The 19236-nt window shown below is 40.6% G+C and overlaps 1 protein-coding gene across 8 annotated transcripts in view; it reads left to right on the top strand.

Moving 5' to 3' along the window:
- Positions 1–19236, top strand: part of DOCK3 (dedicator of cytokinesis 3) — a 541072-nt gene that overhangs the window by 473280 nt on the left and 48556 nt on the right. For all 8 annotated transcript variants that reach the window (XM_089781050.1, XM_089781049.1, XM_089781053.1 and 5 more), the window contains 5 exons: positions 96–156; positions 838–931; positions 2145–2293; positions 9102–9188; positions 10905–11009. In XM_089781050.1, coding sequence (XP_089637176.1) covers positions 96–156; positions 838–931; positions 2145–2293; positions 9102–9188; positions 10905–11009 — 496 coding nt within the window. The remainder of the gene's footprint in view (positions 1–95; positions 157–837; positions 932–2144; positions 2294–9101; positions 9189–10904; positions 11010–19236) is intronic.

Here is a 19236-nt window from a genome sequence, read left to right as displayed (position 1 = left end):
TATTGTTTTGGTATCCAAGAGAAAATTCTGGTTCTAGAACAACTTTGTCTTTTAGTCTGGTGGTCTGAAAGTCTCAGTAGTATTTCTCCTTTCAGGGACTGCATGAAAGGAGATGAAACAGAAAACAAGAAGATTGGTTGCACTGTTAACCTGATGGTAAGATTATTTTATCTGATTTACCTGTACATCATTGTCCTATATAATGCCTGTGGAATAGAAAAGTTTAGGTTTAATAATTAGGTTTGATAATCTGCAAGTGGTTAAGACCCTCAGCATCCTGGAACTGAATATGTATGGGTTTTTCCATTTTGAATTTACAGCTGTGAGTGGTAAAATGGTTCCATTGAGATAGGAGACAAGAGAGCACAACAGATGTGTGACTCTTAGCAAAGAACAGTTCTACAGGCATTTTACCCCTTTCCCTTCCTCCTCTTTAACCCCCTCCTGCACAAACACTCCCCCTCTCACATCTCCTGTTCTGTAGATTGTAGAGTTGGCAGAGGTATTTTTAGAGTGCAGAGGGAATGAATCACGAATACATATTTGTGGGTATTCACTTTCTTCTTGTACTCATACATATATGCATGGATACAGTGGGCCCAATTCTTTCCTCTACACTGAGGTTAAGTCCAGCATACCTTCATTGAAGATAGTGGAGTACTCCTCATTTACACCAGTTTCAGTGAATGCAGTATTAGGCCCAATCTCTCATATTATTAATGCACTTTCTTTGTATTATGTGCAGCTTCCTTGAGCTGCCTGGAAGTAGGAGGTTATTTTACACTGACAAAGTATCTGAAGATTGTTTCTGAATATTAATTTTCATTTCTTTTTCAGAACTTTTATAAATCTGAAATTAATAAGGAAGAGATGTATATCCGCTATATCCACAAGCTATGTGACATGCACTTACAGGCTGAGAACTATACTGGTTAGTAATGAGGAGGCTTTGTTCAGAGTCTGCTGTTAGAATGCAGGCCCAAAGTGTTGTGTCTCATGAAATACTTTTCTAGGAAATGTTGTGAAGAAGCTACTGAAGAAGCATTCTCCTTGGCCTCTGAGGATAGTACAAGAAGCAATGGTCTTAAACTGCAGCAAGGGAGGTTTAGGTTAGACATTAGGAAAAAGTTCCTAACTGTCAGGGTGGTTAAACACTGGAATAAGTTGCCTAGAGAGGTTGTGGAATCTCCATCACTGGAAATATTTAAGAGCAGGTTAGATAGACATCTATCTGGGATAATCTAGATAGTGCTGGGTCCTGCCATGAGGGCAAGGGACTGGAATAGATTATCTCTCGCGGTCCCTTCCGTCTAGTGTTCTACTGCAGGTAGAAGAGTTAGAAGCTCTGTCGTTTCATATGGCTAATCTACTTACTTTGATACCATTTAAGAAACAGGCCAGTCTGTAAATTAAGAAACTTGTTGAAGAGGTGGGTTTTGAAACAGTACTTCAAGGAAGAAGGGTATTGAGGGGACATTGAGAATGGTAGTCCTTTGCTAATATTAGGTATTGACAGAATTCACATATTAGTTATGTACTCTATTCAGATGTTTCTAAGAGGGGAAGAAAAGCTGATAGCACCTGGGAAAAATGAATTATAAAAGCATTCACAGTCTGATATGTTGCTGTGTTGATATCTAAGTGAAAAGATGAGAATTTATTTTTAGATTATATACATCTACACATCTTTGGGAAACTTGGAGAAAGTCAGAAAATGATACAGGAGGCCAAAGTATGAGCATTAGTAAGGTGCTTTATCTACTTCAGGGATCATTCATCAGAAAGCCAGGAAAGTTTAACTGGCGCTATAGTTAGGCAGCAGACGCAAAAACCCAGCATGTTAGCTCCCTATGCCTTGGCCAGGTGACAGAAATGGAGTCCAATTCATTTTCCACTGAATGCCTTGAGCCATGTAACTTTTGTAATGCAGCATGAAGGAGTTGGTCCACTGACTGAGTAACTTCTATCTCTCTGATGTTTCAGAAAGGGGATCTCGGTTTTCAAATGCTTTGTTGTTGACTGGGTTATTCTGTAGCTAAATTTTGGATCCTCATTTGCTTGACAAAGCCAAGTGCAAATCAAACCTGTTAATTGTGTTTATTTGTAGTAATTTACTCAGTCTTCACTAATTGCTGTTCTAACAGAGGCTGCATTTACATTGCTTCTGTACTGTGAGCTGCTTCAGTGGGAGGACAGACCTCTGCGAGAGTTCCTGCACTATCCCTCCCAGACAGAGTGGCAGCGAAAGGAGGGGTTATGCCGGAAGATTATTCACTACTTCAACAAAGGGAAGGTATGCCAGCTCTGCTCCCTTCCAATATCTTCCCTTCATTTCCTTGACTTGCTTTTTTCCTGCCCAACCCACCTTTCAATTAAATAGTAAATTAAAAAATGAATGCTGTGCCAAGTGGCCCTTCAGCATCACAGACTAAACAGCAGATAGCTGGACAGTAGCAGAGAGAATGAGCGGGGATATATATTTAAACTAGGTGAATTGGACCCAGCAAAAAGAATCCAGCTAATTCTTGCAAGCTGTATCCAAAATCTGAATCGTCTTCCTCAAGGAGTGTCCCTGTGGGTGCTCCACTTCAGGTGTCTTGATGCCCCTTGAAACCGGAACTTTTCAGCACAGAGAGCACAGGCACTGTAGCGAGTGTACTGACACATGCTTGCCGCCAACCACCCCTCAGTTACTTCTCAACTGTTTCCTGGTTTGGTCGGAACACAGCAGTGCTCTGTGCATTATTTGAAATTAGTACAGTAGTTTGTTTAGGGTAGTTTGATTAGATAGTTTCTCCCAGTTACCCTTCCGTGTAGTTAGTTTTTCAAAACAAAAAAATACTTTTTCTTCTTTTCTTTGTTTGGCTTATATTACATAGTTCATGATTAGAATAGGTTTTTCAACCATGCCAGGTTCACCAGAATTTAAGCCGTGACTACCATGCCGCATGTCCATACCTGTGTCAGACGGGCATGCCGAATGCATTCAATGTCTCAGACAGGATCATTCACCGAAGACCTGTCACCATTGCAAAAAGTTCTTGTCCAGATCTCTCAAAGCCAGAGAATTACAGGTCAAGCTCCTCACAATGGAGAAAACAGAGGGGCGGTATCCACTAAATATCCATGCCCTGCAGTACCAGCTTCCAAGCCAAGGAAAACCGCAACTGCGCCATTGATACCAACACCCGTGGTTCTGAAGAAGCCACATGATACTGATGATAAGAGACGCCCGGAACCGTCTGTACCTACACCATCCAAACCAGTACCAATGAAGCCAGAGGACACCTCCCCGGTACTGTCCATGGTGTGGGTGCACACCATAGCACAACCACAGCTCATGGCACCAGCAGTATCAACCTTCTCCTCACAAAAGCTGTTGGCCACACAACAGGATATCATGGTAGCGTTGGTAACTGGAACACCTCTGTTCAGTACCAACACCTCCCCAATCTTACAGGGGACAAGTAGGCTACCTACCCCAACCAGCTGGGTGCCACCTTTCTTGAGTGACAGCGAAGACGATGAGGAGATCACTTTCTCGCCTAGGCACTCATCACCTAAGCCAGCTGCACAACAACAGCAGCAGCTGCCTCAAACACAAATGTGGCAACCATTCCCATGGTTCCCTCCAATCCCACTACTACAACCCTGGCAGGGATGGGATCTGTTTGCAGCGATCAAGGGACAAGTTCAGCCTCCTCAGATGGTACCTTTTCCAGCCCCACCTACACAAGAGTATAGGCCTTCCTTCCCAAAGGGGTCACAAGTTACCAATGATGACATAGAGGAGTTCAACAATTCACAAGTGGAGGACATGTTACCTCCATCCTACATTTCGTCCTCCTCTCCAGATGAGACAATAATGCTTCCTCCACCAACTGCTGGCAATGATTTCAAGTCCTTCCAGGATTTATATATGAGAGTGGCGAATACCCTAGAAAGTTCCTTGGTGGAGGTGCCAGAGTCCCAACATAAACTTAACAACATCCCGCATGCTTTGCCATCAGCGAAAATTGCTCTCCCAGTAAATGAGGTCATCTTAGATCCCTAGAAAATCCTATGGCATACTCCAATGTCTATTCCGCTGACCTAAAAAAGATCAGATAGAAAGTATTACGTACCTTCCAAGGATGCTGCATTCCTATTTACGCACCCAATGCCGAACTCACTGTTCGTCTCCGAGAGAGGTAGGCAGATGCAATATAAATCCACTTCTTTTGACAAGAAATGGAAAACACTCAGTATCTGTGGTAGGAAATTGTACTCATCAGCCTTTCTCCAAATAAGAATAGCCAATTACGCAGCATTGTTGGCGAAATATACATACCACCACTTCAACAACATGAAAAAATGTATTGAACGGCTTCCTGATGTCAGTAAGGCCTCCTTCCAGTCTAACATCAAGGAGGGATTCCTTTTAGCTAAGATGGCATTACAGGCTGGAGAGCAGAAGAGAGAATGAGCAGGGATATATATTTAAACTAGGTGAATTCAACCCAGAGAAAAGAATCCAGCTAATTCTTGCAAGCTGTATCCAAAATCTGAATCTTCTGGTTTGATAAAGAACTCTGTAAATGTCAGTAGCTTCATTTCTAAAAAGTCTCTCTTTGTAGAAAGCTCTGAACATTTCCAATTATATGTATTGTGATTAATGTTAAGATTTGGTTGGTTTCTGACCGGCAGGGTTAAATATGATTGGTCAGCAGAATTTAAGTGGTACTGAAAAATAAAGACTTATCCTGCCCACCACAGCTATTGTTTTACTCAGATGTTCAGGATTCCAATTGTCTATTATTGGTTCACAGGCTTAGAAAAAAATGCAGCAACTTGCAGTCTTCACTTATTTGACTTATCTCTCCCACAGTTGATAAATTTTAAAATGACTGTAGGAATATATGAGCTACAATCCCTTATGTTACCATACTTCAGAACAGTTTCATTAGCTGAGTTTTAGAAGGTATTTATACCACTTCGTAAAAATTAAAGACCAAATTATCTGCTTGTCTACATTCTTTAAAAACTCCTGAGTGTTAGCTCCATGGGGCAAGACTAGTAGAATTCCCTGAGATTTAAGGATTTTTGATGGCTGTAGATTTTTTTCGCCCAGGATGGCAGTGGCTGCAGCATACAGCACAAATACCTCTGCACCGTATAGAGAATGGGATTAATATTTCATTAGCTGTACTTTGGCAAAGACACATACTGCATGTAGCTATAATAGGAAAATTCTATCTTCAATTTACTGGGGGAAGGGAGTAGCGCATTTTCAAAGAATTAATTACATTAACAAATAAATACTTTGTTCTCTGGATAGCATTCTGGTGCGGTAAAACTGACTAGATCCCATCTATACAGCTTCAGATATTCTCTGTATTAGCCAACTACATCCTATAAATTTATGAACTCCAGCTAGTATCTCAGGACTATCTTAGGCAAAGAATACAGAGAGCATTTATCTAAAATAGTGTATTCTGTAAATATTAAAGATTAGTAAGGCCTAGTTTGACCATTTACTAATTTTATGAAAGAATATTAAAAAAGTGCTACTGGTTCTTGCACTATTGTGCTTCTAGTGTTTTTCCAGATGGATATTTATGGAGTTGTCTGCTGTATGTTTGCCTCCTATTACTCGACAGTAACTGAATCACTGAATTAGTCTCCCAAAACAGGTTTTTTGTCCTGCATATGTAGCTCAGTTTTGCTAGATACAGGAGTAAAACTGAAATGCCTTGTGCAACAAAATCCTTTGGCATTATTCAGCGGGTGTTTCTATTGCTGTGTAGCTTGACACAAGTTAGGAAATAGCAGAATTTTGCTGCAATTTCTGTTAGCTCTTTTTTTCTGGGCTGCCAGAAGAGGCTTTTCTCTGCCTCTGCAACCCTTGGCTGCTGTAGTGCTGCTTGCTGTAGTTTATTCAGTCTGTCCTTTTTTAGGTTTTCCTTAGGGCATTCTAGGGGTGAGATTTCTCACCCTGTTCTAGCCTCTGGTAACACTGGTGAAAAGGCCACAGCAGCATGAAGGGGGATCTAAGACCCCTGAATACAGCCAGAGGAGAATTCCTCCAGCACAGAAACTTTAAGGATGAAGCAGCTATGCCACTTTTCTGAGGATCCCCTGGCAACCATTGGCAAGAAGGGCATACCAGGGCAGGTAGGATGTTTCATGGCAGGGCCAATGACTAAGTTATGTCAGGGGCCACTTGAACCCTTAGAGGAAGGCACAAAGGAGGCTTAAAGCCACTTTAACATCTTCGCAGGTTGTAGTCACTGGTTTGTCTTATACAACTCCTTGTGTTTCATTTTCACATATGAAATCACAATACATATAAATGGGAGTTGTCAGAGCTTTCTACAAAGAGAGACACTTTAGAAAGAACACTGTGAACGTCAGCAGCTTCATCAGTCCACCTGATTTAGAAATTGGATAGAAGATGCAGGAAGAAGAAGGGAATTCAGTAAAGTGACCAGCTTCTTGCTTCCAGATATTTTTTGTCCTTTTCTCTGTCTTTCTTGTTCTTCTCTGAGCTGCAGGTAATTGGTATGTTATCTAGGGTCAGCAATGTAACCTTCATTCTGGAAAGCCATATTTAAGGTTTAAGTTGGTTTTAGCAGCAGAGCCCCATCACTTCATGGTTTTTTCCCCTTGCTTATAAGCACTTTCTGTTCTACAGCTAGAACTCAGATCTATATAAAATTACAGATGAGTCTCATTTAAGTCATAGATCTTAATCAAGGGGATCCAGTGTTTCGAGGGTCATTTTCATGTTTGATTTTGCCCGAATCCTTCAGTAGAACTACAGCATCACAATTCAGTTGTCTGTTTTTTCTCTCTTGATCCTTTTCAAATCTACATTCTCCCTCTCCCATTCTCTCTTCTATAAAAGATGGAGAAGGAGGTCAGATCCTGGATTTTTCCTCCCTGGCATCTCAGTGTGTAGCTACAAAATGTTCACCTCATGCAGAAAAATGTCTCTGTATTGAAATATAACCGAGAGAGAGACTGAGAGCAAGCGCTTGATTTCTGATGATATGTGCAACATCAAAGAACATTTGATAGAGCTGGTAGAAATAATAAAAACTGAGATAAAATTACAATAGCATTCTGATCACAAGGAAAAAAGGAACATGAAAGCTGGAGGGAAAGATATCTATAGGGTCAGGTCAAAGGAATAGCTTCCATTTTTTCAGTGTCCTCTGTCTACAAGTAGACATTAAACATTCATATAAGCTTTGGTCGTAACATCTCTGTTGGTTCTCTGCATCTCTGAAGTGAGAAAACGACTCTTGCTCCTTTCAAACTGCTTTAGAATTCATTTTTCTATTCCACTCTTTTAGATAAATCTGAAATATATAAGAGGGCAAAGGGTCCATACATTAAAGTTAAAATATGTGTGATAAATAAAAAAAGAAATGTCATTTGGATTGCAAATATAGATGCTTAAGCATGTATTTGAAAGGGAAATGTTTGGCCTGTAAGAATGCATGAGTTCCGATTCCATTTGAATTGGAAACACACAGCAAAGATGCTATTGATATAAGATCGTCAAGCCTGAGAGATGCTGAGCACCCAAGCAACTGGTCATCCAGCTGGTTTCCTGTTGTGCTATTGACTATCTAAATATAACTCATGTTCTCAGTGCAAACAGTTTTCATCATTGAAAGCTATCAATATTACCAGAACAGCCAAAATAGATTCTGAAAAAGCTGATGCAAAGAATCTTATATTCATTTTTGCCATTCGCAAAAGCTGGAGAAATTTAGGATGGTTATTTTTGCTTTTGTAATTCTTGAATTTAGGTTTTCTCTTCTAAACTTTCCCAAGATCTCGCTTATCAAGTTTTGAACTTTTTCAAATAAAAGATTTTGCATCCCTCAGTTTTGTGACGATTAATATTTTATTTCTGTTGCTTACCTGACAATGATTTGTAATCCTGAATATAATGTATCATCTATTTGAGAACTGAAAAGAAACTGACCATAAGTGCTTCCAGTGTTCTCTTGCTATAGACATGTTTGCAAAATCAGTCATGTTGGATTACAAAGAGGTCTTTCATGTCAGGCCTGCCAATGGAGGTGGAGGGGGGACAATGGAAGCAGTTGTCCTGGACCCTTGGGATTCCTGGCCACCGCTGCAGTAGCAGCCCCAGCCCTTCCAATTGCCACTGGTACACTCTGTGCAGCTCTGAGGGATGGGGCGGAGCAGTGTGCTCCAGGCAGCACTGAGGACTGGCTGTCTCCAGCCCCATCCCTCCTGGGAGCACAGAGCAGCCCCCTCCCATGCTTTGCCCAGGGGCCCACGGAGGCTGTCAGCTTCCCTGTTCCACGGGATTGAGGGTGAGGGAGCAGAAATGGTACAGGAGACATTTAGGAGAACCTTAAGGCTTGGAAATCTACAGTGGAGACCCCATAAGAACAATAACTGGAACAAGAAGGAGAGGTTACTTACCTATATAGTAACCTAAGTTCTTTGAGATGGATTGTCCCTATGGGTGTTCCACCTCTCATCCTCCCCTCCTCTCTGCTGCAGAGCCTTCGTGATTGAGAAGATAGTGTAGAGGCAGTGGGTCTGCCCCTTCCTAGATGCCCTGATCCTGGAGCACAAAGTGTATAGTGCATAGGTACGGACCTACCGAAGTTGCTAGTAAAAGTTTTCAGTGAAAAGCGCACAGGTATGCACAAATCCTATAGTGGAGCACCCATAGGGACAAATCATCCATGAAGGTTTAGACCGAGTAGCTATGCAGAGCTTTTTCTTACAGCCAGAATATTCATTATCTCTTGTATCTTTCTTTGAAGAAGTTCTTGATCTGATTAGTGAATTAAGAATGATGTACAACTCATGGAAACCTAGGCATCTGTTAGCACCAATTTGATAAGGTATAGGAAAGCATTTCTGTCTCTGGTTTGAATATCTTGAATCTAACATTTATATGATGTCCAATATAAAAGGCTGTATTGCATTGTGTTTTCAACTGTTTGCTTCTTTGGTTTTAATCTCTAATGAATTCCCCCCAAAACACATCTCCCTATTCGTAACTGTTAAGAGCATTAGTTGTGGCTGAGAATCCCAGTTGGTCTGAGTCTGGTTTGCTTTTGTAGAGCTGGGAGTTTGGAATACCAATATGCAGAGAGCTGGCCATTCAATATGAGAGTCTGTATGATTATCAGAGCCTCAGCTGGATTCGGGTAAGTGAAACTAGCTCTTCTCCCTCTAAACTTTTTATCCATCCCCTAATGATTACTGCTGGAATGTCAGAGAAATCTGAAATAAAAAACAAGCCTGCCGTTCTCACATAGTTAGGATGGCTCCTTTTTGAGTGCCATTTCCCCATCGGCCGAGATGAGAGATCTGTTCATGCAACCTTTCTTAACAAGCAGGCATAACTCTCCCTTGTCAGCTCATTGAAGTAAGTGCTGATCCTGCCAGCTGTAAATACCAATGAATATATGGACAACAGTTAAATATGAACTGTGCTCACAAGCACAAATACATACATGTACATTTGTATTACTGCATTACAGTTTATTCTATATTTTCTTTTTGGGGACCTGATTGGTCTCCCCTCAGGGACTGATCAGCTGTGGTTTTATATTAAATGTGCTCTAAGGGCAGCAAGAGTAACATGAGTAGGCTTATGAGAAGATGTAGAGAGATAAATAGAATTCAGAGCACAGTGAAGTTTATGACATTCCTGCCGATCATGTAGAGTCTCTCATAAAAGCAAATAATTAAGTCAAATTGAATTTTTGTCGTCACTGCTTTTATTGGAAAATCTTAACCAAGGCATCAAGAAGGATTTTAAATGCTGTGATTCATCCATTCTGGTTTGCTTCCATAAAATATTAAGTATTACTCCAAAATATAAAGTTCCATGTGTTTTGTAATTGGTGAAGCTCAATTCAGTATTGGATCATTATCCTAAAACTACATCAGTAAATTAGTTATTATTGCTGTTTCTTCATTGTTTGAATTTAATCAGTCAGGGGGAAAAAATCTTGACTGCTAGGTAACAGCCATTCACTTTATTTTTATGCTCAACTCTTCTGTTTAAAAAAGTCAGTTTTCTGTTCAGGTTTCTTAAATCTGTGTTAGCCATGAATTTCTTTGAGTTTCAATCCATCAACTTTCCCTCCCCACCCCCAGTTTGTGTGTCTCACCCTTTTATTTCCACATCATTTAGTCTGTTCATTTATTCCACCTATAATCTTTGGAGGCTAAAGCCCCTTTTTCAGAAGAAGGGTTAATGTATGCAGAACTTTGACTCACGAGTTCAGTGACTGGGTCAACGCTGGATTATGTTCCCCTACACTGGAGGCCGGGATTCCAAAATGGATTCTCCTCTCTATTATTAATAGTGAACTTGGCGTGAGCCTTTTTGAGTTTTGAGTTGCATGTGGCTCACTTGGACAGTGGGGTCCATGAGCATGCTTTTGGCATAGGCCAGCTTGCTATTAGTAGAAAAATACCCTTTCCTTCCTACAAATCATTTTTTCCATCTTCTTGTTAAACGTATGGATGTCCAGAATTCCAGATAATCTAGTCCAATTTCCCTTCCTGCTCTTTCATGCACTTTTCTGCATTGATAAGGTGTGGGAAACAATATGCTTAAAACAGGAAACTGGGATTCAGGAGATCTAGATTTTAATCCCATTTTTGTCACCAACCAATTCTGAAACCCTGGGCAATTTCGCAAATTATACAAGTAACTCCAAAAAAGGCAAAATGGGGATAATTAAATTCACCCATTTCCCAGAAGTTTTCTTTAATTATGATAAAGTTTAAGTGTTCCTTATATAGCAGGCAGTATGTAAAGTATTATTATGAGGTTCTAATGTAGATTGAGATTCTGAACCAGAAACAGGAACTTTAGGTTGGATATCAACTGTTTTTTCCATCCCCAGAAAATGGAAGCTACCTATTATGATAACATCATGGAACAGCAGCGCTTGGAACCTGAGTTTTTCAGAGTTGGTTTTTATGGCCGGAAATTTCCTTTCTTCTTGCGGGTAAGGCAGCTCAGAAGAAAGTGCAATATAACAACCAGGGCTTTTGTGGGAGAGAAGAATGTTGTGAATGCTGAATGTTAAAAATAAGGTTTTTTCTTTGAAAGGGATAAAACTGATTAATCGAGCTCAGAGACTTTTTTGAGTCATTTCCCTGGGCAATTTGCTGCCCTTGATCTCTGTTTTAATATTTTGTTGTTGTTGTTTCACTATCAGAAACAACCCAGGGGAGCTTTATCAACACCAACCATTTTGGATACTTAAAGCTGATCTGTTGTTATCCAGTAAACATAGATCTGGAAAACTTCAGATCATGGTAGCAAGTTGGCCAAGTTTCACACTGATTGGTGTGAGATGTGTCAAGTTTTGGCATGTAATCTCTCTTGCATCCTACAGTAAGAAATGGATACCTTGTTTTATCTGCTCCCATAAAGCCAGCTTGTTGGGTAAACTAAAGGAACTAGGCCATTGGAAATAATTTGTAATGAAGACACAGAAGGGCAGATTTTGCAGGTGCACAGATCTGCAGGGTCATATCAGGAGTTTGCTTCATACAGGTTTGTGCATGTGAATAGTTTTATTCAAACATAACAGCCCTTCTTTCTCTTCATTCAGCACAGCACCCTCTTGCAGCAATATATTACAAACTTTATTTTTTCCATATCACATCATGTTTACAAGGTCTCCTTTAGAGCCTAATACCAATTAAATGACTCTTTTAGACAGCTTGTAATCTAGAATGTTCAGAATGTTCCCGGAGGGAAGCTGTTCTAGATTTGATCCTAACAAATAGGGAGGAACTGGTTGAGAATTTGAAAGTGGAAGGCAGCTTGGATGAAAGTGATCATGAAATCATAGAGTTCACAATTCTAAGGAAGAGTAGAAGGGAGAACAGCAAAATAGAGACAATGGATTTCGGGAAGGCGGATTTTGGTAAGCTCAGAGGGCTGATAGGTAAGGTCCCATGGGAATCAAGACTGAGGGGAAAAACAACTGAGGAGATTTGGCAGTTTTTCAAAGGGACATTGTTAAGGGCCCAAAAGCAAGCTATTCTGCTGCGTCGGAAAGATAAAAAATATGGCAAAAGACAGCCTTGGCTTAACCACGGGATCTTGCATGATCTAAAAATAAAAAAGGAGTCCTATAAAAAATGGAAAGTAGGATAAATTACAAAGCATGAATTAGACAAACAACACAGGAATGCAGGGGCAAGATTAGAAAGGCAAAGGCACAAAATGAGCTCAAACTAGCTACGGGAATAAAGGGAAACGAAGACTTTTTATAAATACATTAGAAGCAAGAGGAAGACCAAGGACAGGGTAGGCCCACTGGTCAGTGAGGAGGGAGAAACAGTAACAGGAAACTTGGAAATGGCAGAGATGCTTAATAACTTCTTTATTTCGGTCTTCACCGAGAAGTCTGAAGGAATGCTAGTGGGAAGGGGGTAGGTTTAGAAGATAAAATTAAAAAGAACAAGTTAAAAATCACCTAGAAAAGTTAGATGCCTGCAAGTCACCAGGGCCTGATGAAATGCATCCTAGAATACTCAAGGAGCTGATAGAGGAGGTATCTGAGCCTCTAGCTATCATCTTTGGAAAATCATGGGAGACAGGAGAGATTCCAGAAGACTGGAAAAGGGCAAATATAGTGCCCATTTATAAAAAGGGAAATAAGAACAACCCAGGAAACTACAGACCAGTCAGTTTAACTTCTGTGCCAGGGAAGATAATAGAGCAAGTAATTAAGGAAATCATCTGTAAACACTGGGAAGGGGGCAAGCTGATAGGGAACAGCCAGCTTGGATTTGTAAAGAATAAATCATGTCAAACCCATCTGATAGCTTTCATTGATAGGAGAATGAGTCTTATGGATAAGGGAGAAGCAGTGGATGTGGTATACCTAGCCTTTTGTAAGGTGTTTGATACGGTCTCGCATGATATTCTTATCAATAAACTAGGCAAATACAACTTAGATGGGGCTATTATAAGGTGGGTGCATAACTGGCTGGATAACAGTACTCAGAGCGTAGTTATTAATGGTTCACAATCCTGCTGGAAAGGTATAACTAGTGGGGTTCCGCAAGGATCTGTTTTGGGACCGCCTCTGTTCAATATCTTCATCAACGATTTAGATATTGGCATAGAAAGTACGCTTATTAAGTTTGCAGATGATACCAAGCTGGGAGGGGTTGCGACTGCTCTGGAGGATAGGGTCATAATTCAAAATGATCTGGACAAATTAGAGAAATGGTCTAAGTTAAACAGGATGAAGTTTAATAAAGACAAATGCAAATGCTCCACTTAGGAAGGAACAATCAGTTTCATACATACAGAATGGGAAGCAACTGTCTATGAAGGAGTACGGCAGAAAGGGGTCTAGGGATTATAGTGGACCACAAGCTGAATATGAGTCAGCAGTGTGATGCTGTTGCAAGAAAAGTAAACATGATTCTGGGATGCATTAATAGGTGTGTTGTGAGCAAGACATGAGAAATCATTCTTCCACTCTACTCTGCGCTGGATAGGCCTCAGTTGGAGTATTGTGTCCTGTTCTGGGCACCGCATTTCAAGAAAGATGTGGAGAATTCAAGAAAGATGTGGAGAAAACTTGTTCATCTTGGCCTCTGAGGATAGAACAAGAAGCAATGGGCTTAAACTGCAGCAAGGGAGGTTTAGGTTGGTCATTAGGAAAAAGTTCCTAACTATCAGGGTGGTCAAACACTGGAATAAATTGCCTAGGGAGGTTGTGGAATCCCCATCTCTGGAGATATTTAAGAGTAGGTTAGATAAATGTCTATCAGAGATGGTCTAGACAGTATTTTGGTCCTGCCATGATGGCAGGGGACTGGACTCGATGACCTCTCGAGGTCCCTTCCAGTCCTATGATTCTATGACACATTTGGCCATAGCTGTAAAACACAGCCCCTTGTCTGCTTAAGGAACATGGAGAGGGCTGGCAGCGCATAGCTGAAGCCTAAGCAGCCCCAGGAGACTGGGGGAGCTGTGCTGAATAGAAAGGCCGGAGGCAGATTGTGGGTGGGGGCCAGCCAGGCAGTTTGGAAAGTCATTGCCTTCCCCTGCCTCTTACACCTGCTGCCTATGGATTATTCTCTTTTAAATAAATCTGGGAGGTAAGTACAAGAGAGCTAATTGAATGTTTAACCATTATGCATGAATTTTTGGTGGTGCAACAGTTATTCTTGGTTAAATTGTAGAACAGTGTGGGAAGTGTTACTCCTTCTCATAACAAAAGAACTAGGGGTCGTATAATGCAATTAATTGGCAGCAGATTTAAAAGAAACAAAAGAAATTATTTTTTTCACACAACACACAGTCAACCTATAGAACTCCATGCCAGAGGCTGTCGTGAAGGCCAAGACTATAACAGGATTCTAAAATGAATTAGATAAGTTCATGGAGGATAGGTCCATTAATGGCTACTAGCCAGGATGGGCAGGAATGGTGTCCCTAGCCTTTGTTTACCCAAAGTGAAAATGGGTGAGGGGGGATGGATCACTTACTTGATGATTCCCTGTTCTGTTCATTCCCTTTAGGACACCTGGCATTGGCCACTGTCGGAAGACAGGATACTGGGCAGTGTTCCCTATACACTGCGTAGCAGCACAGCTTCACAGATGATTAATCAGCTCCACGCAGTCAGTCATCTCCGTACACGGAGCCCTGAGCCTCGGACTGGGTGGAGCTGATTAATCACCTGTGAAGCTGTGCTACTGTGCAGCTTAGAGGGAACACTGATACTTGGCTAGCTGGACCTTTGATCTGACCCAGTATGGCCATTCTTATGGGAATTGCTGCTAGAGAGATTAGTAGCAAATATTGTGTATATAATTATATTCCATACCAGTGTTTCTTAGAGTGGGACTGAATTAATAACCTCAATAACACTCCCTCTTTCTCTCTGAGTTACCCATAGTGTATTGACATTTCAGAGACTGAGTCCATTAGCTGATGTATCTACATAGATCCTATAGTTACATGGTTGATTAAGGTTAACTTAAAGAAGAGTAAGATTTTCACTGATTTAAAATGAAATATGTATTCAGGTATTCTCAGGGATTAAATATGCACCCAACACTTACCCTCTGCTGATATATTGTTTCCTTACTGCAGAGTTTAAAACAAGAAATTGCTATGCTCACTTATACCTCCTACACTTGGTAGCAAATATAGCCTAAAAATGGCATAGTTTATGTTGCTATTAATTCTGCATCTCTTTCTGCTCTCTCTCTATAAAGGCTAGTTAATTAAAAATTGTCTAGTTTCTACATTACAGACATACAAGTGAAGCTTGACAAACCATGTTCTGAGAGCTTACACTGGCTTCTTCAGGGAAGAATCAGTATTAAATGCAGATTTCAAGTATTTTCAGTGCATGATGGTTAGAACCATAATAATTTGATGCATAAGATCACAATTTCCTGGGTTGCTACAGTTGAAAGGCAAAAAGCAGATACAACAATAAGCAGAGTCTCTACTTTGAAGGTGAATCTCTTTGTGACAAAGTTAATAATAGCTGGGAACTTTGTGCAGTACACACAAAACTATCCAGACCCATCATGTAATATTTCTTCCTGCTCCACAGTTGCTGTGACTGATGTATGGTAAGTCAGATATGTCACTGCTGGAACTGATAGCTGTTCCAAAATGAAGTAGTGCAAGGCCATGGAATAAGCATTTATTTTGCTTGTTGGGCTTGGGGTGTTTTTGCTTCAACATCACTAGAGTGTGCTTTTTTGGATGTATTGTGGTGTTTACAGAATAGCTGTTGATCTATTGTAACCACCAAAAACAATCCATTATTTTCATTTCTAATATTATTACTTCATGAAGTTCATCCTCTTTCTCATTTTCTATGCAATGTTTAAATATGCTGTAAGACAATGGAAAAATAATTCTTTAATTCTATAGCAGAACTTGCTTTTATTTATTTTGTATAGGCAAACAGGAATGTGCATTAAGTCCAATTATCTTTTAACACAAGGAGGACCCACCAATTATTCACAAGTACCTTAGCTTCTACTTCAAGAGGAAAGCAGAGAAAAACTCACCCATTAAACATGGGTATTAAAATATATCTCTTGCCACTTCAACTAATGTACTAGCGAAACAGTGCTGTTTTTCTGGCTGACCTTAATGTCCTTACATTATCTTTTGTCCTTTTCAGAGCGACCAGACAGATAATAAGTGTTGACACACTAAAGAGTTATGTCTCTGCTTCACAATGAAGGTTAGAAATGTTAGCAAACCTCTTCTTGAAAAGGAGGTTAAATCTCTTTAGACAGCATCCTACAAAATGAATGGACAAAGTAATGACTGTCCTAGTCCACAACTAATAGCTGCTCCATTGACTTTCCTGCACAGGTAGGCGGATCTTTCCAGAGAAGAAGATTCTAGTAGCAGGACCTCCCAACAGCGCTACTCACACCTCACAGTTACCGTTCCCTGTCTGCTTGTCAGTGGAGTGTGATTCCAGCCTTCTGCAGTCACAGGACTATGGTGGCCCCTTCAGAGACAGAGGGATAGAAATGGGATGCTTGGAAATTGGTGCTGAGCTCTTGCAGAATGTCCCTTCTTCCATCTTGCTCCTTCCCTGTAAACAGAGTTCTGAGACTCAAAGACCTTTCACTTCACTATGGGAGTACAGTGGTAGCTCCAGCTCCCTCTTGGCTACTACCCACAATCAAGACCAGGGTTTTGATATGGCGTTTTCCTTGGCACTGTATGTGATTTATCAAGGCAGTCTACATGGCTATGCTGAAGTCATATGTCCATCAAGCTCAATTATGTGGTGAAGGGAGCTGCAAAAAGCAGCTGCTTTTCTGTGCTCAAATAGCTGCAAGCCAGAAGCTATTTTTTCAATGGTTCATCCAGTGGCCTTTGACATTTGTCATCTCCTTCCTCTACAAGTCCCCAGGAATACATTTCTCAGTGCCAAGCAGCCCCCTAGCCAAAAGCAGACATAGTCAGAGCTCCCACTACCAAAGATGAAGTTCCGGCAAAAAGGAGAGACAAAAAAAAAGTCTTAACATTCCTCCTTCTATTACGATAGTGATCTTCAACATGGAACATAAAACTCTCAACACATCTCCGCAGGCAATAGTGTGATCAAGAGCACCACGCAGACTTAGCCTTCCCTTCCCCTCCATCCACTCCCCAAAGGAAGCAAAATTCTTACAGACCTCAGAGACACATTCTAGAGCATTGTTAGTCCCACTATTTTATCACAGAGAACTCCATTTTTTTGTAATCGATGAAGACTCCATGGTCCTGTGCTTATTATCCAAGAAGGAAACTAGCAAAGAAAGGGAAATTCTGTCAGACGCTTTTCTACCTTAAGACTAAAGAAGACCTGTTTCTCCAAATACCCAGATCTCCTTGACTTTATTCAAAAGAAGGCCCACCCAGTAGCACCCAGCTTTCTCCAAACTGTACTCTCTATCTTGCCAAAGGGGCCTTTGAGGAATAGATTTGCAATATGTACCTGTCAGCCTTCAGTATTAAAAAGAGCTCTGTTTGCTTTAGTTGAACAGTAGCCATCAATATGGTGCATACCCATTTTAAGAATGACTAAGAGCTTGTCTCAAAACGTATTTCAGTCTGCATAGCCTCAGCATTTTGTTCCTAAGGAAATAGACTTCTAGAAGTCAAATCTAGAACAGGGGATACCTGAGAAGTCATGCGGAATGAGGAAGAACTTGGAGAGTTGCCAGCATGCCATGAAATATATCCACAAAGTTGCCTTCAGCTTAGGCTTTGTCATTAACTCTTCTTACAGTCCTTGGGTCTTAGTTAGTCTGGCTTTATTCATAGCAACTGAATGAGCACGCCCAACAATTGAATTACCTTTTCCAGGCCAATACTTTGGGGACACTTTAGACAAGGACCTAAAAGATTATATAGAATATAGCAGGCCTATGTCCCAGAAAAGAAACACCTTTAGGGTGTGTCTAGACTACAGGGATTTTTCAAAAAAAGTGGCCTTTTTTCGGAAAATCTTCCCGTGCATCTAGACTGCTGCCGTGTTCTTTCGAAAGTAAATCAAAAGAACTTGGCAGTTTTTTCACTGCCAGCTGACATTTCTGTCCATCAGTCTCTTACGATATCCAGAATATCTTCCCTAATATTTTCATCGTGTTGGTCATGACACTGTGCCACTGATTCATCAGTCTTTAATTTGACAGCTGGTTGATTTGAGTACTGACAATAGACAAAGTTTATTTTGTAGCGGAAAAGACCAAAACTCTCCTGTCTACTTTCTGATGAATGTAGAAGAATGTCTTGTAACTAGTTGAACAGCACACGTACTGGTACAGCAAATGCAGTATGTATGTGTGTGGTTTGGTTTGTCTTTAAGAAGTGAGTCCAAGTGAATAAGAAGTTAGCAGCTCAGCTTTTCTCAGCTTTTACTATTACCTATAGTATCTTGTAGTTCCTGAGATCATTGACTTCCTAATACATGTAGTACTCAGTTTGGGTATGTCTACACAGCGCAGCTATTTTGAGATACCTCCAGTATCCCAAAATAGCTACCCAGCATCTTAACAAGTTGCCCGTTATTCTGAAGTATTTTTTTGCATCTCTGTAACCCTCATTCCACAAGGGTTAAGGGATGTCTTGAAATAGTACATTATTTCAAAATTTGGTGCAGTGTAGATGCACCAAATTTCAAAATTAGCTGTTTCAAAATTGAATCAAATTAAGACACACAATTTGCATAGCACAAATTGTGTATCTTATTTTGAATTTAGGGTGCTGTTTAGACGCACCCTGACATGTCTATTCATTGGGGCTCTCCAGATAGAGTTTTTAATAATAGTGGAATTGATTCTTGAACTTTTGTGCCAAAGGACTGGAGAAATTGAGCTTCTATAGAAGAGACATTATGATCAAATGGGCGAGGCATTGATTTGGGAGTCAGGAGACCTGGGTTCTAATCCTAATTCTACCACTAATCTGATGAGTAACCTTGAGCAAGTCCCTCTGCTCACTGTGTCTCTGTTTCCCCACTCCTCTTTCTAATTAAATTATAAACTTTTTGGGGCAGAAACTCTCACGCACTGTTTGTACAGTGCTTAGATCTTGGCTGGGGCCTCTCGGTGCTATTGTAATATGAAATCACCAATAATATTATTGCTCTTGCAATGTCTCAAGCTCTGAACATCAGCTTTCTGGGGAAGAGAAATCAGTAAAGCAGAATCTGGTTGTACCCT

Source organism: Pelodiscus sinensis, chromosome 11 (genome assembly GCF_052426305.1).
Source record: "Pelodiscus sinensis isolate ZL-2025 chromosome 11, ASM5242630v1, whole genome shotgun sequence".
Classification (NCBI taxonomy): Eukaryota; Metazoa; Chordata; order Testudines; family Trionychidae; genus Pelodiscus; species Pelodiscus sinensis.
The sequence above is the reverse complement of the archived record's forward strand: the minus strand, read 5'-3'. Positions and strand labels throughout refer to the sequence as shown.